The 20,933-nt window shown below is 55.3% G+C and overlaps 2 protein-coding genes across 3 annotated transcripts in view; one reads left to right on the plus strand and one right to left on the minus strand.

The window, feature by feature from the left end:
• Window positions 1-11,764, plus strand: part of STX18 (syntaxin 18) — a 119,648-nt gene extending 107,884 nt beyond the window's left edge. Inside the window, exons 8-11 of the mRNA XM_005893201.3 lie at window positions 4,971-5,029; window positions 6,760-6,829; window positions 9,406-9,486; window positions 10,159-11,764. Of these exons, the coding sequence (XP_005893263.1) occupies window positions 4,971-5,029; window positions 6,760-6,829; window positions 9,406-9,486; window positions 10,159-10,254 (306 nt within the window). The 3' untranslated portion in view covers window positions 10,255-11,764. The remainder of the gene's footprint in view (window positions 1-4,970; window positions 5,030-6,759; window positions 6,830-9,405; window positions 9,487-10,158) is intronic.
• NSG1 (neuronal vesicle trafficking associated 1) overlaps window positions 1-20,933 on the minus strand; it is a 48,554-nt gene that overhangs the window by 4,005 nt on the left and 23,616 nt on the right. For both annotated transcript variants that reach the window (XM_070372686.1, XM_070372685.1), the window contains exons 4-5: window positions 20,521-20,631; window positions 12,647-12,883 (exon numbers count right to left, since the gene is read on the minus strand). In XM_070372686.1, the coding sequence (XP_070228787.1) occupies window positions 12,683-12,883; window positions 20,521-20,631 (312 nt within the window). In that variant the 3' untranslated portion in view covers window positions 12,647-12,682. The remainder of the gene's footprint in view (window positions 1-12,646; window positions 12,884-20,520; window positions 20,632-20,933) is intronic.

Here is a 20,933-nt window from a genome sequence, read left to right on the forward strand (position 1 = left end):
CTGAATCCTCATAGTTCTTCTTCAGTTTATACAAAATAAGTTTATAACTGTAAATGATGTCATGTGTTCCCCCAGATCATGTAACGTGACCACCCTATCTTTGCTAGAGATAAAAATATGTACAGCACTGTCCCTTCATTAAGAAAGAATACATTTGTGTTTAGGCAGAACGTAGCTTCTATTTAAGGATTTTTTTAAAGTACGCTGCCCCACTTCATAAAGGAAATAGGTAGAGGAATGGCAGGCCGTTGTTTGCCAGTTGTTGCCTCTCCCCCCCACCGGGCAGCGGTGAGCAGCAGCAGCATGTGAACGTCCACAGACGTGGGCTCAGAAGTTGTCGGCTGCACGGGGGCTGGACCAGAGGAGGGCTGGCAGCAAGGATATCTGTGATCAGCAGATGCTCGGCCCCAGTGAGAGATGATGCAGCAACGTGAGCTGTGAGACAGAGCAAGTTTTGAATCCTCTGTGTCACTTACTGCCTCTGTAATTTGGGGGCAAGAAGCTGAGCCTCACTGAACCTGAGCTTGGGAGGTTGACAGGGTTGTCAGGAATGGGGTCATGGATATATGAGCGCCCAGCGGAGTGCAGGGCACATAGCAGCTGCTCAGCGGCTGTTTCCCCGCCAACAATGAGAGATTATTGCTGGGCCCATGGGGTCCTGCGTTCCCTGCATGTTCAGAGGGCGATGTAATCGATGCGTATGAGAAACACACGTTCACATCGTGAGGCTTGTCTTTCCATAATGATGGCTGGAGCACCATGCGTGCCTTTCCTTGTGCTGTCTTGACGGAAGCATCGTCCAAAAACGTGCCGGCGACCAGTCCCAATAATGCTAGCTACCTCGGTGTCACGAGACTGGTGACCCTAGCGATCAGAGCCAGCAGGGCATCCCTCCCTAATTTTTATTGCGTTATTGCAAGAGGATGGGGCAGGAGGCTGTTCCATTCAGCACCGTTATGACAGGCTGTTTGATGTTCACTTCACTCCTTTCTTAACGGGGGCTCATAGCCAAGTACCATACCTTACAGTCCGACTGACCCGAATCTTATTTAAAAGGCTCAACCCTGAAAATGAAGAAAAAGAAATGCCACACTATTGGTTTTAAATTGGAAAGCGTTAATAGCAAATTGTGGTCATAATTCATAGTCACTGTTTTGGAATTTTTCCTCAGGGTAAAATAATGAATTAAGCTCTATAATAGCAATTTAATCCATTATTTCACCCACATGAGCTGTTGATACTTGTTCCAGAATGGCTGCGGAGCATTATGTAATTCTTCGCACATTTCCATTCATCACTCGTGATACAGGTATATTAATACCCCTGGGTTAATATAAGCAGATGTTTGTGGTCAGGCTGAGTGGAACCAAATTGTTTTCTGATGTTACACAGAGAAAAACACCTCCTTTCTGAGCCCACCTTCACTTTACTTGCCTCCAGTGAAACCACTGCACTTAGTAATCTATTTCTTTGGGGTAAGTTTTAAAGACATGAAACTGACTCCTGTTCTTCAGTTCTTCAGTTTGCCTGAAAAGTGTCCCACGGCCCCTGTGCCGTGAGGCAGGCCCCTGGAAGCACCAGGTGCGTGGCTGGCAGGGCCTGTGGTCTGTGGCCACGCTTGGCTTACACATTGGGAACATGAGCATTGTTGATAGAATTTGAGCGCCACACGGGTGAAAGCTGGGGTCTAGACCCTGGGAAGGTTCACTGGGGCACAGGTGGAGGTCAGGGTGAGGGGCACGGAGCCACAGGTGTGAAGGTGTTTGGCACAAATAAAACATAACTGGAAGAGCCCCGAGCAGGTCTGGGGAGTGGGCTCCAAGCTGAGAGGCAGGCTGCCCTCTGGGCCAAGCCCCCCGTGGGTCCACCGTGTTGCTCTAGTGAACTCTTCTTAGGTCTTTGCAGCACAGATATTTCTCCTCATTTGACACTCAGAGGCCTTGGGAGGAGTGATTTTCTTTTTCTGGATTAGAAAAGGATTTCTATAACAGCGTATGCACAATGTGGATCTGCAGCCTTTAAACCAGATTTATAAACCCTTTTGGGAGGTCCTGTTCGAAAGTCTGGCCGACTTCTAAATGGAATAAAGCAGTTAAATCATGTCACCTGCTCTGTCCAGCGGCGTCTGAGCACTTGAGCTTTATTAGTTTAGACGCCCCATGTGGTAGGACTTGTAACCGCGACACCTCCCACTGTTGTTGGCAGTTGCTTGGGGTCTGCACTGAGGGAAAGCACCGTATTCTGGGGTGAGACCTAAGCAGTATAGCGTGGAACAGCCCAGAAAGGCCGGCTGGCTGTTGTCATTTCTCCCCAGGACGGGCCTGCCCACCCTCCCCGTCATCTAGGCCTCTCAGCCCCTTTTTCAGGGGGACAGAGATGGAGGAAGACGCCGGCAGGTGTGTCTTCCCAGGGCCTGGAGGCCCCCCTGTCCTTGGTGCTGATTGTGGGGCTGCAGCTGCACGGTGCCTGTGTAGTGCCAGGGAGCCCCGCTGAGAGTGCTGTGCATGGACTCCTCACGCCCGAGAGACTGAAGGGACCCAGAGCCGTGTGGTCCTCTTGAACTTGAAACCGGGGTGCTGTGCTGCGTGCTTAGTCACTCAGTCATATCCAACTCTGTGCAACCCCATGGATTGTAGATCGTAGCCCGCCAGGCTCCTCTGTCCATGGGGATTCTTCAGGGAAAAAGACTGGACTGGGTTGCCGTGCCCTCCTCCAAGGAATCTTCCCAACCCAGGGATTGAACCCACGTCTTCCACATTGCAGGCAGATTCTTTACTGACTGAGCAACCAGGGAATCCCAGGGAGGGGCCTCCAAAGCATTTAATGACTCATTTTGCATATCCAGAATCTGAGTCCTGGAGAATGACATAACAAGAATTAACATTCATAGAGGTAAAGTTGTTACCAACTCTATTAGTACTCTAGTTTCCCCTAGTTTAGTGATGAAGACAGAGGCACTGAGAGGGTGTTACCCGCCCAAGGGCAAACAGCTTAGAAGATGGAGGAGGCTTCCCTCCCTACCCTCAGGATCAGGCAGGAAAGGATAGGAATCATCCACCATGTCTGTTCACACAGAGAAACTGACAGCCACACAGAAGGCCAGTGGCTGGCCCAGGGTCAGCCAGGGAGTCCCCCTGAGGACACAGGACATGGGTCATTGGAGCCCCTGCCGTATCCCCCACCTCCCCTGGTGTTGGTGGCTCCCTGCCTCACTCGGCAGATGAGAGAGGAGGTGTACGGGTTTGCTGCCCAGACAACCTCGGAAACCACCCTGCCTGTGCAGGGGACTGCGGGCAGCAGCCTGGCCTCTGCCTCATCGACCGGCCATCGACCGGCCATCGAGATAGAAGGCTCCTGGGCACTGGGCTGTGGGAAACAGGTTCTGCTGTGTTGTTTTTTTGTTAATGCAGTTTCATTGTAACTCCCGCCCCGTGCATGGAGCCTGCACTCCTTAAGGCTGGCCATAGACACACCTCTCCCCTCATCCCACCTTACTGCTTGATCCCTTCAGGCCTTTGTTTCTCTCACTTCCTCCAGGGATGGGGAATTTCTCAGGTAACTGCAAGAACCCATCTGGCAGGAAGTCAGAGCCAGAATGTGATCCACTCCCGACATAGCTAACTGGGAGCCCTGCAGAAGGAACAGTAACACAAAGGCCTGAATGGAAGCCACATGCCCTTCAGCTGGAGAGGGAAAAAAGCAAGCTTTGTTCTCAAGGAACATTCCAGTAATAAACCACCTCAAACCACTAGTTAATTTTGTTTAGGAATAGTTCAAAAGCATGAAACGACTGTAGATTTAAAAGGTTGGGGCCATATTTTGTCATTAGAAGAATTCAAAGAAAATGCCCCTTGCCCAAAGGAAAAATCCAAAACCTGAGTAAAGTACCTGAGAGAATTAGTCAAATTAGCACCCACATGCTGAAGTAATATTTTTTTCTTAAATACTGGACTGCTGACAATTAACGGAGCTGATTCTTTCAAACTCAGGAGTGAAATATTCCCTTGAATCGCCTTTTTGATGCACAGTTAGGAGGGCCATCTCAGTACCGTCTCAGCAGCCGGCAAGGCAGCCTGCTGTGGTTGGGGTGGCCCTTCGGGGGGGCTTCCCCAGCACTCCTCCAACCCCCTGCCGCTCCCCCTCTCTGTCTTCTGACCCGGTGGGTCTGGGGTGGAATGGAGGCCTCAGTGTGGAGTGGCCCCATGCTCATGGTGCAGGGATGGAATGGACCAGATCACCTAGACCAAAAGGGAGGGAGGGCAGACCTTAGACAGCAGGGAAGGCATGAAGCCAGCAAGGGTGCTGAGGAAACCTGGCAGAGCAGCACGGGAAGGCACCAGCCAGGATAGCAAGGCTGCTCCCCTGCAGGGGCAGAGGCAGAGCACAGCGCACCCAGGTGAGCCGAGCCCCTGCCCCTCATCTTCCTCATCCCTGCTGCTGTACTAAGGCAGGGTGGCCTGGTCCTCAGCTGGATTTCCAGCCTCTGCAGGCCAAGAGCTCCCTTCTCTTCCCTGTGCGGTGCCCGGCACAGAGGTGCCTCACAGGACATTTGCATGTGTGACTGCAGCTGGAACAGGTGTGTGGGTCCAGGCAGCTCACAGTCACACAGAAGGCTGGAGACACACACAACGTGGTACACGCATCACGGGGATGACCCACACTTCTCCACGCTCGCCATCAGTCATAAAAGTCAGCTTGTACGCTTGCGGTTCAAACGAGCGAGTTGAGAAGTCTAGCCTCAGGCAGCCCCACTGCACTGCGGGGTTTCATTTTCTTCCTGCAGCCTGGCTATCCTCACGTGAATGCTCAAGGTCTTCCAGTAACGCTGACTCACTCCGTGCTGGAAAGAGGGGCTCCGGCGTGATTCTCGGAGGGTGGATCAAAGAGTTCTGCACAGACTCACTGTGCTAGACACTTGCCTTTGGGTGGGTTGCTTTGAGACTCGAGTTAATGTGTGTGTTTCCTTACAGTTTGAACAAGAAAATCAGCGCCTGATTGGTGAAATGAACAGCCTGTTTGACGAAGTGAGGTATGTTTGTGGGGTTCCCGGGTGAGCAAATGGCCTAGTTTACAACTTTCCCAGAAAGTAGAAACTTTACTCATTTAGTTTGGTGCTCAGGCATCCACATGTGGCCCTTGGGCCAAATGTAGCTACCCCTGCCTCCAGCCCCCCGTAAGGAAGCTGCGAGAATTCACTGCCCCTCAACTTGTGGGCCTGCGAGGTACCCTCTGTGGGCCGCTCCCAGGCTCCCAGGTGCTGCAGCCCCATCTGAAAGGTCATGATGGCACATGTCATGACAGCTGCCAGGAGGGGATTGTCTGTACCTAGCTACCCTAAGATGAAAGGGGTTAATTAAGTATAAATAGGGACGGCTGGCCGGAGAAGGCAATGGCACCCCATTCCAGTACTCTTGCCTGGAAAATCCCATGGACGGAGGAGCCTGGTAGGCTGTAGTCCTTGGGGTCGCTAGGAGTCAGACACGACTGAGCGACTTCACTTTCACTTTTCACTTTTGTGCACTGGAGAAGGAAATGGCAACCCACTCCAGTGTTCTTGCCTGGAGAATCCCAGGGATGGGGGAGCCTGGTGGGCTGCCATCTATGGGGTCGCATAGAGTCGGACACGACTGAAGCGACTTAGCGGCAGCAGTAGCAGCAGCAGGGACGGCTGGCAGAGGGAAGCCCTGCAGAGGGCTCCACTGGGGTCTGGCTGCTCCCTGACCAGGCTATCAGCCACACAGAAGGCCCATGGCTGTGGCCCACGTGAGTAGGGTCACCGCCCAGCCCTCCAGTGAAAGCGCTCGGGCCTGCTGCCCTGGGAATGCCGGGAGTGTTCTGAAAGGACGTGCTGAAACTCTTGTTGCATCGTGGCCACTTCCCAAAAGAAGACTTGTCCTGACATGTCAGCCTTGCAGCCCTGGAGGCTGAGTGCAGGGTTTCCCCTGACCACTGCCCTGGGTTCTTCTGCAGCCTCTGCCCTCACAGGCGGGCCTCCCAGTCCTTCTTCAAGATGGTGCTCTTCCTGCCCTGGCCCCTCCTCACTCTCCTCTCTTCTGCTTCCCTCACCTGGTCTGGAGGAGTCATCTCCCCACCGAACATTGCTTCCTCCTGGGCTGGGAGCTCAGCCTCTAGACGCACACCCGCTAGACCACCCCAGGGTCGCCTGTGCTGTCCAGGCAACCAGGAGAGGCCCACATGCTCTGGTGCTGAACCCAGATGGGATATTTTCAGCCGGAATCAAAGGAGGTTTCCTTTCCACAGAGAGTTGGTTTGAATGGCGAATGTACCCTTTCCTCTAACCTGCTGAGTGGTAACAGGGTTTTGGGTGACAGCATATTCTGGCGTTTTCTTCTGAATCCCCACCACGTATGACTGTGTTGCTAGGACAGGGCTCGGCATTAAAGGAGACTCTGCCTTTTGTAACTACTGGGTACAGCCATGTGCTCCTGGCCCCGCACTGACTCAGGAGTCAGGGGTCCCAGGGGTCAGCTTATGAAGTGGTAGGGGTAGGCTTCCAAACCATCCAGTACACCCAGAAAGCTGAAGGGCGTTAAAGGGGAACCAGTGAGGAGCATGAGCTTCTGCCCTCCTGAGCCTGTGTCCTGAGCAGGCCACTGTGAGTCACCATGGTGTTCCCTCCCTCCCATGCCTTCACTTAGAAGAGACGACTTCTTTAGAAATGTGTGACATTGCTGTTAAGATCACCAGGTACTAACAGTTAATGTGTATCTGTTTTTCTTTTTTTTTTTTTTAATGAAGGCAAATAGAAGGGAAAGTGGTTGAAATCACCAGACTCCAAGAGATCTTCACAGAGAAGGTTTTACAGCAGGTAAGAAAAAATAATTGTTTTCAGTTTTATCTTACAGGGGCATCTACTCAGAACTTGGGACATTTCTTCTGAGGTCATCAGGCCTCTGCAACTGTTTGCTTGTGGCTCAGCTGGTAAAGAATAGGCCTTCAGTGCGGGAGACCTGGGTTCAATTCCTGGCTTGGGAAGATTTGCTGGAGAAGGGGTAGGCTACCCACTCTGGTATTCTTGGGCTTCCCTGCTGGCTCTGGTGGTAAAGAATCCACCTGCAATAGGAGACCACGGTTCGATTCCTGGGTCAGGAAGATCCCCTGGAGAAGGGATAGGCTACCCACTCCAGTATTCTTGGGCTTCTCTGATGGCTCAGCTGGCAAAGAATCCGCCTTCAATGCAGGAGACCTGGGTTGGATCCCTGGGTTGGGAAGATCCCCTGGAGAAGGGAATAGCTACCACTCCAGTATTCTGGCCTAGAGAATTCCATGGACTGTGGGACAACTTTCCACGCGCCCCAGCCCCATGCGGCAGAGCCCCTGGGCAAGGGAGACAGCTAGGTTGCGGTTCTGGGTGCCCTCGGGAAAGCTGGGGAGCCTCTTTGAGCCACAGTATTTTTCCATCTATAAAATGGAGCAGCCTTTGTATGGTTGTCGTAAGGCACAGACATAACCCACGGAAAGTGCCCAGCACAGTGCCTGATGGGTAGTAGCTTTACAATCAGCAGTGCTGCAGGTTCAGGCTCGGCCCTCCCAGATGCCAGGTCCCTGCCACCTCGGGTGTCCCGTCCTCACAGGAAGTGTGACTGTTCTCATAAGTGGATTTTCATTTCATTTCTACCTGCCTGCTGTTGGAAGTTCTTCTAGCCACTAACCGACAAAATTTTTAGAAAACACCTGATAAAATTTCCCTTTTGTATTCAGCATCCACAGACTGGAAGGTTTGAAGGACAAAATCATTTTTCTCCACTGTGTTAAACTGGGCCACTTGACTTAAGAGACTCCACTCACAAAATGTCCCCTAAACCACACAGCCAGTCAGATCATTGCACACTGGGCACACGAGGCTGTTCAGGTTTGCAAGAGTTGCTCTTTTCATGAGCACATTGCAGGAACTATTCTAGTCCATATATATTAAGCCTCCATTTAGAAGCCTAATGGGCATCAGTTCAGCCACCTAACACAGAAAACAGCTCAATCAGATGTCTCCCTCTCCGAGCCCCAGCAGAGCCAGACAGCCAGCTCCAACCTGGTTCCCCATTGCTCGCTGTATGACCTGCGGTACTCCCCAGCCCCCTCCCCCTCTTCAGACTGGGGCCCAGGTCACGCGTGTCCCTCTTGGGTGGAGAATAGGAAGTGCCTGGCTCACCCTGGGCTCTCCATCCGGAACTGAACTAGGAACCGTTGTTATTTGTGGGTGTGGCTGCAGCCGACCTGGGTGATGCCCTGTTTCATGGCACAGCCAGAGCTTCACCAGCGGGCAGAGCCTATGTGCAGCGAGAAGCACTCAGGTTTTGAGTGGCTGAGTGCACTGGCAGCACTTACTTCCACAGCCATTGTGTCTGCTCCTCAGCCCAGCCACCGAGGGGCACTGACTGCCATTCACAGTTGCTTCTGGTTAGGGGGCTGCTTCTCAGACAGGAAGCAGCTGTCCTGGAGTTCTGGACAGGCACCCCGCGGGGTGGGAGCAAGGCCCAGCCTGCGTCACACCCAGGGCTCCGGGGCTTGACCTGGGAGGGGCTTGCAGAGCACAGACTGAGCTGCACCTGGCTTCCCAGGATTTCTAAGACCTGAAAAGAGCTGAGTGTGTCTGGGATTTCTCATCTGTGTTGCAAGGTGGCTCTCACAACACACTCATGGGAGCACCTGCCCCCACTGGGAGCGTCTCCAAGACGCAGTTAGAGAACAAGGCGGTCCCTGGCCCTCGGGTCTTCCACTGTGTGGCTCTCACTGCTGGGAAGCGGGTGGCTGAAGGTCACTTTCCTCTCTGCGGTACCGATTCCATGTCAGTCTGGTTTCCCTAAAACCCGAGCTTGTTTACATTCCCTCCCACCCACCCCTAGAGGAAGGGGGAAGGACAGCCAGCCCTGCCCCTTAGAGGGCAGTGTTGGGGTGCAGGATGGGTTATTAGCCAGACGCTTCTGTGTAAGCCCAGGAGCCCACATGTAAGGTTTCCAAGTATTCTGACTAAAATTTTGCAACCAAAGCACCATTTTGAAGCTACTGTGTGTGTTTTAAAGCCACGTGCACCTTGAAAGCCCTGGTGTGTGGCAGCCGCTCTGTGATCAGGCTCGTACGTTTGTCCCTTCCTGTCCGGTGAGTGGATGGGAAGGTGGCAAGCTGGGGTGGAGGGAGCACAAGGCCCCCGTCCAGTCCCAGTCCTGCCACTTGGGTGCTGTGTTTCTCCAGGAAAGTTACTAAGCTTCTCTGAGCCTGAAGTTTCCCTTTGGTAAAATGGGAGTGTTGCCTACCTCCTGGGTGCTGTGAGAACATGTGGGTTCACGTGTGTAAAGCCCCTGCCCTTTGCATGCAGCAGCTGCTGTTTCTACTGTGACAGACACTTGGGGAAGGAGGACAGTTATATTTATCTGCTGTTGTCCTCCACAGGAAGCCGAGATTGACAATATTCACCAGTTAGTAGTTGGAGCAACTGAGAATATCAAGGAGGGCAATGAAGACATCAGAGAGGTGGGTACTCTAGGCCCCGAGAATGACTTGGAGGCACTGAGTCCAGGGTGGTGGTCGCCTCGTCAAGGGCCGCACACACAGGGCAGGTCGCAGGACCATGCACTGGATGGACCGGTTCCACAGTTCCATCCTGCCCAGCCCAGGGCCCACTCATTGCCCTGCAGAGGAGCGTTCTGGGGTGCAGGGGCCACTCCCTAAGTCCAGGCTGGGTGCCACTGGAGAAGCTTGTTGGACCAGAGCCCTGGTCTTCGATGGGACCACCAGAGTCGCCTCTGTCGAGTGGACTTTATTTTCTGGGTGCAGTCCTCAGGTTTGGGTTGATGTGGGACCACTCTTGGGCCACCACCTCCATCGCACTGCCAGGAAACACAGGCCAGGGTAGCAGACACGCATGCTGAGCCTGCCTGTGTGGGTCTAACCCTGGGCGGACGTGAGCCGTTTCTCCTGGGGGACTCGTGCAGAGGCACCACATGGTGGCTAGCCAGCGAGGGCAAGGCACCCTGTCTGTCTTCTAATAGATCTTAAACCCACCTTTCGGTTTTGCTTAAAAACTAAGCCATCCGTGCAAGGTAGGGACAGGCTGGAGCTGCCCCCACAGTCCCAGCCCTGCAGGGGGAGCGCCGGTGGACACGAACGGGCCTTTCGGACCAACCCCCTCCCCTCCTCCCCCAGGCCATCAAGAACAACGCAGGCTTCCGGGTGTGGGTGCTCTTCTTCCTGGTGATGTGCTCCTTCTCCCTGCTCTTCCTCGATTGGTACGACAGCTAGGCGGCCCGGGGGACGGCGCCCCGCACCGGAGCCACTGATGGGAGCGGGGCTGAGACGTGTGCTCACAGAAGGGACACCAGACCTGTGGCTTAAGCATTCAGTAATGAAAAAGAAAACCACACAACTGAAACTGGTCTGCGCTGCAATCCTGAGGCCAGAGGGAAGGAGCGGGGGGATGGTTATTCCTGCACCTGACGGGGCTGCTGGGGGGCGGGGGCTGCCCCAGGGAGGGGGCCTGGTGGGCTTCCTGCTCCACAAACGTCTCCAATTCAGAGGAGGCAAAGGCCATTCCCCACCCCAGCAGGAAGAACGCGGTCAGCCGCTCCTCAGGGCAGATGACCTGCGCTCCCTGTGGTTTCCTGTGTGCCTGAGCAACTGATGCACAGACTCCTGAGCAGAGGAAAAGCCAGCTCGCCTTCATTCACCCTGTGAAACTAGTATAGAACCGCGGCCACTTACTGTCTTATTGGTGGGTCCAAGGTTAGGATGTCACTGCGGGCCACCTGCCTCCTGTCGGGGAAGAAATGTGGGCAGGGGCCTGGCTCCTCCCAGCACTTTACTGCGGCAGAGGGGGGCGGGCAGGGGAGGCCTAACTTCCTGCCCCTGGGGCCCCCCCGGAAGCTGCGTCCAGAGAAGGGCCTGGGCCTCTCCTCCCACCCAGGCCCCAGGAGTTGGGAACGCCCACTGGTACAGATTGGTGAGGCATCTGCAACCACATCTGTGCAAAGTCCCTGGTACTCGTGGGCCCCAGGCTATGGTCAAGGGCTCTCCACGAGACAGGCCAGGGCCTCCACAGGGATCCTTGTGTTCTTTATTTGCACAGACTGAGAATGTTGGAAGTTACACGTGAACGAGTTTACAGTCTATAAAATACACGCCTACTAGAAAACACAAACAGGGTTGCCTTGGCACTGCGTTGACGTGGGCTGGAATTGGCTGATGGGTCCTCTCTACACAGGAGGACTTCTGGCACAGTTATTGCTCTTTTGCGTCCCCGCAGCCTCACAACGTCCACAACTCCACATGCCCACCCACCACTCCAAGGCCACAGTCATTGTTTCCAGACACCCTTAATAATAAAATACACTGTTTATGTTTTGGAAGCACATTTCAGGGAACAGTAATGGAGATGGCCATGACCACCATGCTTGTTTACAACACAGCTTGCACTATGTGTCATTTATTTTTGATTAAAAAAAAAAAAAACAGTGAAACTTCTGACATGTCCACCAGAAACAACACATTCAAATAACACGGAAGAAAATGTCTGTGAATGTCTTTTTTTCTATATAATCCTCTTACACACTTGGTTTATCTAACTGGTAATTCTGTAAACATATACTTTTAATGTCAAGATTCAGGCTGAAACGTAATTGTCTTACAAAGATTGTGAATGGAAATGTCATAATTGGACTTGCAGCCCCCCCTCCCAGCCTTTCCAGCCTGTTTCTTACATCAAAGGAGTTACATCTGTCCCACAAAATAAAAATCAACATAGTCTTGACTTATACCAGCAATTACACTGTTCACTTTTCCCACCCAACTAAGTGTTCCAAAACTAACCTGCTAACACGGGCATGTCGGTGCAAACTTGTTCGTAATAGACGTGGACAAAAGGGCTGGTTGGATTTCATTCCTACTCCGCCCATCACAGAACAGACAAGACTACCTACAGGGAGACGGGGATCTGTAGCCTGTGGCCCAGGGTCCCCTCCTCCCAGAGTCTCCACCTCCCGTGCTCTGACCCAGTTCACAGGTACTGAGGGGCCACACTGACTCCTCTGCCCGGCCAGCGCCCTCTGTACAGAGAGGCCGCCACGTCCTCGCTGCAGCGCTTGCGCACTCGGCAGTCAGCGCGGGGGAGGAGGGCATGGCCGCCCCCGCCTCCCGGCCTCTCTGCTTCCTTCCCACCGTCCTCCACCATTCACTATGGGGCATGGGCTTCTTGGCCTATCGGAGTACCCTTCTGGGAGGTGGGAAGAAACGTGAAGTACAGCTTGCCCTTAGCACAGCAGGGATCACTCAAGATGTGGCTGTGGAGTAAGGTTTGCGAAACAGCAAGGTGGTTTAAAAGGAAAAAAAAAATCCACAAAATGCATTATTTATCTGAAGTTCAAACCCCTTGCATATCCAGTGTAAATTTTTTTTTTGACAGCATCCAATAAATCCCAGGAAAGTCACTAAATTAAGATTCCCTAACATGGAAAGTGGTGGCAGAGCTCCCTAAGCAGTGCTGATACGCACTTGACTTTACGCCCGTGAATGGCCCGCAGCAAGTCGTATTTGCAAAGCAGCAATTAGCAAACAGAAGCGGTTGCACCATACATGAGTAACCTCTATAAATTATCAGTAATTATATTTGATGAAATGTCCCTCAAAGTCCCCTTGTTACCTTCAAGCGACACCATTAAGGAACTTGCCCATCTCGCTAAGCGGATTTCTCTGCGGCCTCGGTCTCCTGCTCCGAGAGCTTCTCTTCCGACAGAACAGACATCCATGGCGACACGGAGCGGGTGATGCTCTGCTTGGCCAGGTTGTAGTGGTTAATGACGGTGTAAAATTTCTCCCGGGCATTGGAGTCTTGCTCGGCATAGTAGCTCTCCAAGCCTTCTGGGATGCACTGGGTGTTCTGCAAGACAAGCGGCCCCTGAGACACACACACTGACGCAGGAGGCGGGCCCGTGAGTCTCCAGGTAACACCTGTGGTCACCAAGTACCTCCCTGGGTTTGGGAGAGACTCAATGCTGAGCTGACCGCCTGGCGTTGATGGCATCGTAAGAGGAGGGGCGTCTGTAAGGCCAGTGAAGGGACTTAGCGGTCCTTCCTGTTGCTCTAAAGACCTTACACTCGCGATTTATTTTAAATCGAACCAGGGTCTTCTGCATTGCCGCTGGAGTCTTTACCACCTGAGTTATCAGGGAAGACCATTTTAAATCTACTAGAATACAGTGGAACTTCTGACATGTCCACCAGACGCAACAGTGAAGAAAGGCTTCTGTGAGCCAGTTGGGGGCAGGGGGGTTAGGGGAGGCACACTTGAGGGCACGTGAGCTGGGCCTGGGGGCAGGAGGACCCGGGACACAGGCTGGAGAGAGGCCCGTGGCACAGCAGAGGGCGAGGAGCCTCAGGACACAAACACCTGGAGAAGGCAAGGGTCAGGGGGTTGGGAGGGACTGGTGTGACCCTGAGAACCAGAGAGCAGCAGGAAGACACGCGAACCCCACCAGGGCACTTGAGAGGGAGGCTGTCCCGAGGAAGCTGTCCACTAGGGAAGAGGCGCTTCCCTACCGACCACAGAATCCGGGGCAGGCTGGGTGTGGAGACATGAATCCCTGTCTCGTCCGCTCACCCAGAGTCTAGCCCGCCCCCGACCCCCACCGCCAAAAGCTGCCTTTCTTCCATCCAGAAGCCGGGCTAAGCCACCACCCACTGTCACCAACACACACACACACACACACACACACACACACGCCCTCGAGGAAGGGTGGCGGGCTGCCCACGGTTGGCACCAGCCCCCTCTCCCAGAGCTCAGCAGGTACAGAGCGCCCAGCTCAGGACATTTCCCAGCCCTCCCAGCACCAATTTCTGGCCAATGGGGCGTGAGGGGTGTGTCCGTCCACAATGGGATGAGTCCCTCCACGGGACTTTCTGGCCAATGGGATGCGAGAGGTGTGCCCCTCCGCGGGACTAACTTCTGGCCAGTGGGATGTGAGGGGTGTGGCACAGGCAGGTTGGAAGGGGAGCCAACAGAGAAGCTGCCTGCCCTCCACTGCTCCCGCGGCCCCTTCTCAGCGGCTTTGACCTCCTAGACTGGTCCCTGCCAGGAAAGGGACAACACCCCCAGGGGCTGGCAGCGCTGCCCAAGACAGAACAGGGGCTCCAGGAAGACCTCCCGGAGCCCCACTGCCTGCCAGCCGCGGCTTTAACAAGAGAAGAGCCTTCCATCTGGCGGGACACACCATCTGTGTCTCCAAACGACAGAAGCATCACAGCACCGCCACCGTCTCCTTGTCACACGGTGAAGGGAGCGTGAAGTGACAGGGGTTCCAGACTCGGCCACATCACGGTCACCAGGGAGAGTTTTAAACCGGGTTCCCAGCCCCGCCCGCAGGATCCAGCGCTCAGATAACCCTGGAGCAGCGTCTCAGCCTCAACCACCTCACGGGCAAGCACACTGGCGGGATCCCGCCAACCCCCTAGGGCCCAGCAAGACCCCGGCTGTTCAAAGCGCTCCTGTGCCTCCCTGCGTGGGCCCAGCATGGAGACCACAACGGGTCTCCGATGGTCACCTGCATGGCCGATGGCAGCTGCTGCCCAGTGGACGTGAGCGTCAGCCTGGGACACACAAGGGGAACCTCCTCTGAGAGCCTCGTCCCTGCCCAGTGCAGGCTTCCTCAGCCTCCAGAAGCTAAAGGCAGGTTAGCTCCTCCCTGTTAAGGGGCTGTTCCTTGTGGGGTCTATCCTGCAGACCCAAGGCCCATCACCAGACCGCGGCCCAGCCACCATACTGGTTCCTTCTGAGTAAGCCACCGAGCGCCTTGTGGGCACAGTATCTCCCTGTGAGCTGGGATCCGTTAGTTCCATTTCATAGATGTGGCCAGCGAGACCCACCTGGGTGAGAACCCAGCTCCAGCTCAGGGCCTCTGCTCAGGGAACTCTGGACTCCACCCACAAAGCTGCCGACGGTCAACACTCTGCCCAAAGGCAGAACAGTGAGAAACAAGGCAGCAAGTTCCCCAGGGCACCAGGGCAGGGCTGCACCCCCAGCAGCCCCAAGTTCCACCAGCGTTCATCAAGCCCTGCAGCCCACTGGCCTGGTCCCCGCTGGGCCCTCGGCTTCCTCAGAGGTGGGGATGGCGGTGCTCTGCAGGGCTTGGTGGGGAGGGCAGGCTTGGCAGGAGGAGCTGCTCCTACGGCCGGAACCACGGGAACCCAGCGAATGCCACAGCCTTCACGAGGCCCTCTTTGGGCACCAGGCGGTCATGCCACCCTCAGGACCCAGAGGCCTTCCCACTGTTCAGGACCACTGCCCGGTGTCAGGAGCAGTCACAGAGGGCTCAACAGGTGATTTGTGGGGGAAAAGGGACCACATGGGGGTCTTACAAAGGCTCCTGTTTGAGCCCATTTAGAAGCCTGAACAAGCGTGACCCAGGGCTCCCTCTCCACGTTGAACGGTTCTTACTGAGGACACCAGCCTTGCATCTGTGAAGAGGCGTTGTCAGCCCGAGGGTCGGGGGCTCTCCCACGGTGGGGGCTGCCCATGGGGTTCAGAGCCACCACGCCAGTTCAGGGCCAGGCACTGGGGATCCACAGACCTGCCGAGCCCAGGCCTGCAGCCCCACGCCTGCCACACAGCCTCCGCTCCGCCACCCACACTAAGAAGGGGCGGACATGGGCAATCGGCAGGGGGAAGGCACTGCGCCTCGTCCAGCCCGGACCACCAAGCTGTGGCTTCATCACTCTGGGTCTGGGAAGAGGGCCGGGGGTGAAGGATGGGACATAGTCAGGAGCAGGAGGTCTAGAGAGCTCTGGGGTCTGGTGGAGCTGTGTAAGTAAGTTGACTCTGACAGCAGATCCAGCCACCTCTTCCCCAACCAGGCCCCTCTGAAGCCGAGGCAGGATCCATGGGTGTTTTCCCTGCTGCGGCTGCCGTAGCTACTGCCTCGCCTCAGAGATGCGAGACTCACTGTTGCTGGTTTAGTGAAGATGGAGTAAAGTGAAATGAACATCGCTCAGTCGTGTCTGACTCCGACCCCACAGACTATATGGTCCATGGAATTCTCCAGGCCAGAATAGTGGAGTGGGTAGCCTTTCCCTTCTCCAGGGGATCTTCGCAACCCAGGGATTGAACCCAAATCTCCCACATTGCAGGCAGATTCTTTGCCAGCCGAGCCACAAGGGAAGCCCAGGAATACTGGAGTGGGTAGCCTATCTCTTCTCTAGGGGATCTTCCCAACCCAGGGATCGAACTGGGGTCTCCTACATTGCAGGCAGATTCTAGACCAACTGAGTTATCAGTTCAGTTCAGTTGCTCAGTCGTGTCTGACTCTTTGCGACCCCATGAATCACAGCACACCAGGCCTCCCTGTCCATCACCAACTCCTGGAGTTCACTCAAACTCATGTTCATCGAGTCGGTGATGCCATCCAGCCATCTCATCCTCTGTCATCCCCTTCTCCTCCTGCCCCCAATCCCTCCCAGCATCAGGATCTTTTCCAATGAGTCAACTCTTCGCATGAGGTGGCCAAAGTACTGGAGTTTCGATTTCAGCATCAGTCCTTTCAATGAACACCCAGGACTGATCTCCTTTAGGATGGACTGGTTGGATCTCCTTGCAGTCCAAGGGACTCTCAAGAGTCTTCTGCAACACCACAGTTCAAAAGCATCAATTCTTCAGCGCTCAGCTTTCTTCACAGTCCAACTCTCACATCCGTACATGACCACTGGAAAAACCATAGCCTTGACTAGACAGACCTTTGTTGGCAAAGTAATATCTCTGCTTTTCAATATGCTATCTAGGTTGGTCATAACTTTCCTTCCAAGGAGTAAATGTCTTTTAATTTCATGGCTGCAGTCACCATCTGCAGTGATTTTGGAGCCCAAAAAAATAAAGTCTGACACTGTTTCCACTGTTTCCCCATCTATTTCCCATGAAGTGATGGGACCAGATGCCATGATCTTCGTTTTCTGAATGTTGAGCTTTAAGCCAACTTTTTCACTCTCCTCTTTCACTTTCACAAGAGGCTTTTTAGTTCCTCTTCACTTTCTGCCATAAGGGTGGTGTCATCTGCATATCTGAGGTTATTGATATTTCAGGGAAGCCACAAAAGTTTACCAGAACAGCTGTGCTCATTGTGTGTATTAGTTGCTCAGTCGTGTCTGACTCTCTGCAACTCCATGGACTGTACAGGCTCCTCTGTCCATGGGGTTCTCCAGATGAGCATACTGGAGTGGGTTGCCATGCCCTCCTCCAGGGGACCTTCCCAACCCAAGGATCGAACCTGGGTCTCCTACATTGCAGGCAGATTCTGATGTCCTGACCTCTCACCAGTGTCCTGACCTCTAGCTACACCTGGGCATAGGGGAGCAGGGACGCTTTGCAGGGTTGAACCTTTTGTTCACTCCCAGGCCAGCCCTGCAGGTGAACTGGCCCCCATCCAGAGAGCCAGCAGCCACCCTCCGCCCCTCTGCACTGCCACCTCACCTCCACTCTGTCCACGCCACCAGCACAGGGTCTGGCACGACCTTCTGAAGCCACCAGCACCTGCTGGGCAGCGAGTGACTTTGTTCCAGGCTGAGACGGGCCTCCAGACAGGACAGGGTATTCCCGCTTCTCCAGGTGCCCAGGCCAAAGAAAACAAGACGGTCCTGCTGCTGCCGACACAGCAAGGTGGCAAGACAGGGATGCTCTGGAGGCACTGCAGGGGTGGGGAGGGGCGAGCCGGTGGCGGGCAAGACCCCGGGGGGCGTGTGGGAGCCACGTGGGAGTGGGATGGGGCCAGGGCTCTCAGGAAGCTGTGACCTTGCCCTCTTGGGCCAGAAAGACCCTAGCAGAGCCACATGTCAGGGGTGAGCGCAGGGAGGTCACGGAGCCTCTAAACATCAAACGACAACCAGATGGGTGAGGGAGTCCAGGAAAAGTGTCCCAACAGCCCTGGTCAGCTATTAAAGCTCACATGGAGGCTCCCCAAGAGGAAGTGTACAAGGAACGCCCAAGCGTAAAGACCTCAAGGGGGTCTGGGGCGGTTCCCATTATGTTTAAGACCTTTCTATAGTGCTCGCACAGTGACTTCATGATTTAAAAAAAAAGCTAGAGACCTAGTGTCCTCTCCAGCGCACGTCTGCCCTTTGAGATCTCCTGTGACACTCCTCAGTTTGGGGCCAGCCTCAGCAAGGGGCTGGTCCCCGCCCCTCCACGCATCCCAGAAGTTGGGCACCTGTGCCCATCAGCCCTTCCCTCGGGGGCCCAGGCCACTCTGTCCCCCCAGCACAAGCACTGCCCACAGCTGGTCCACACCAATGCCCCCTTCTCATTTAGATCCCTGCCGGACAAGCCCTGTGGTCTTCCTGGAAGAGGTGGCCACAGACACTCAGTCACCCTGTATTCCTTGTTTCCTAACTCTTGGCAGCACGCACATCGTCTGGGCATCTGTCTGCTGGCTTGCTGCTAGAACGGGAGCTCAAGGGCAGGCACCCAGCACTGCCTGTCTGCCCCGCAGCACGCCCAGCACCCCACCACGCACACAGGAGGGGGCCCTTCATACGCACTGAGTAATGAATGAAGGGCAGGGCCTAACCTTGGGCACCACAGACGTGTCTGAGCTCAATTTCCTGTTGGTATCATGGGGTCTAATGACATCTACCCCACAGGGTTTCTGGGAGCATCAAAGATCTGAGGTAAAAGCCCCTGTAAACTGCCGGGTAGCGACATTTGATCACATGCGCGAACACGCAGAAAGGGAGGAAGGAGACACACTCACACCTTCCTTGCTCCGGCCGTAGCCTGAGGGCAGCGGAAACAGGTCAGCAGCTCCCCGGCCCTCCAGGCTCCCCTTCTCCAGGAAAGACACCGCCCCTCAGATGCCAGGGGAGACTGCCAAGTCCCAGCGGACGAAGATCCAGAACAACCTCCCTGGGGCTCTAAATCCCCAAGGCTGGCTGAGCCCAGCATCAACCTACAGAGTCTATTAAACAGGCACACGCTTGCCCCATCCAGTGGTGCGGTGAGCCCAAGGACTGGCCCTCATCTCCCTGACCCCACCTGGACCAGCGAATCTAGCAAAACCTGGCCATGCAAGATGGAGAAGACAGCTCGGACCCGCCCTCCTCTGCACTCGGGGTCACAGAGAATGAGCCAGAAGGAAGCCCCGAGGCAGGCTGTGGCCTCAGGTATGCGTGAGCAGTCCACCTGGATGAGGGCTCTGGTCCCCAGGAAGTCATGCTCCGCACACCCAGGTTCCATCAGGGCACAGTTCCCGTGTCACCCTGGCTCCTCCGTGACCCCTGGGTCCTCCCCTCCTGCCCTGCCACCCCTGCCTCCCAGAGTCACTCCTGCTCCATCCTCAGAACCCCGACCTGTCCAGACCCCCATCTCTCCCCTGCTCCCCTCTACTAGCCTCCTGGGTCATCTCACTGGCCCCCTGTCACTCCCTTCCAACCCACAGCCTCCACAGCCACCCAAATGACTGTCCCATCACTTCCCCCGTCCCCCGGGGGTCTCTGGCCGACACTCCAGTCTAGCCACGGCTGGCTCCCCCACCAGGTGGGCCATGTATGGACCAGCCAGCAGGTACCTGGGAGCTGCCTATCACCCCACCGACCCACCTGGCTCTGCCCTGCTGGCTCCCAGCCCTCTGGATCCACCTCCTTTAAACCCCAGCATCTTCTGAGCCTCCAAACAGACCATCAACTCCTCCAGCCTGGGCCCCACCAGAGTGTGCACAGGGGCTGGTGGAAGGGGCAGGCGGGCTTCCGCCAGCCCGGAGTCCTTCCCCAGGGGCCTGCAAGGCGCCCTCACAGACCTCCCACGTGATGGGCACAGAATGTTAGGAGCTCTGGAGCTGCGAGAGGAGGAGCCCATACGAGGGCCCCACGGCCCTCACATTAGCATCGGCCAAAGCACGGGCGCCCAGTGACAGCGGCGACCAGGCTGGGTCAGCTCCTGCTCAGTACCGGGTCCTGCCTCATTCCAGCAGCACCAAGTCCTGGAACCCACAGGGTCTTCCTCCTCATACTGGCTCCAGGAAGTTCAGAACCAAACGGGGCCCAGATATGACTGTGGGGGACTCAGGAGCAAGCCCTTGGCCCGTGTGCGTCACCACCTCCTGCGTGTCCCCTCACCCCAGCCCCGCCCTTGTTCTTCTCCCTTTAGTCCTGCAGTCCCCCGCATCTGCTTCTCCGTGCAGCCTCTGCGGAAAGAGGAGTCACACGGCTCAGCAAAGCGAGCATCATCCGTCCAGAGAGAGTCCAGCCGTGTTTTGCGGCGGGCAGACCAGGGACGCGCGTTCTCGGGGCTGGGCTCCCGATCCCTGCGTGGCAGTGCAGGTCTCCCTCTCCTGGGACCTCCACTTCCTCACCACACCCCCAGGGGCTGCACTGGGCCTGCCAGGCAGGGGACTCACCCCACATCCCCACTGCACCCCCTGCCCTGCCCGCAGGGCCCCCACCGGGAGCTCCCACCACTCTAGGCCCATCCCTTGGGAGCCGTGAGTCAAGCAGGGGGGTAAGGTACAAAAGCACTGGGGGCCCCAGGGGCTGGGGGCTTACCTTGAGGACGAAGCCGTCAGGGCAGGCGCGGTCATACTTGTACACCTTGTAGACGACCAGGAAGACGACACAGGTGAGGAAGGCCAGGGCAAAGAGGACCAGCACGGACACCTGTGGGTGGCAGAGGGCGGGGGATTAGGGCAACTGATGAGGTGGTGTGTGTGCACACCGTAACACACACACAGATGCACGTGGAAACATGCATGCACAGAGACACACATAGAAACATACATATACACACAGATACACAGAGAAACATACATACACACATAGAAACATACAGAAACATACATACACGTACACAGAGATACACAGAGAAACATACAGACACATACACAGCAACATACATACATACACAGAGAAACATACAGACACATACACAGATACATACACACAGAGAAACATACAGACAC

The sequence above is a fragment of the Bos mutus genome, chromosome 6 (genome assembly GCF_027580195.1).
Source record: "Bos mutus isolate GX-2022 chromosome 6, NWIPB_WYAK_1.1, whole genome shotgun sequence".
Taxonomy (NCBI): Eukaryota; Metazoa; Chordata; class Mammalia; order Artiodactyla; family Bovidae; genus Bos; species Bos mutus.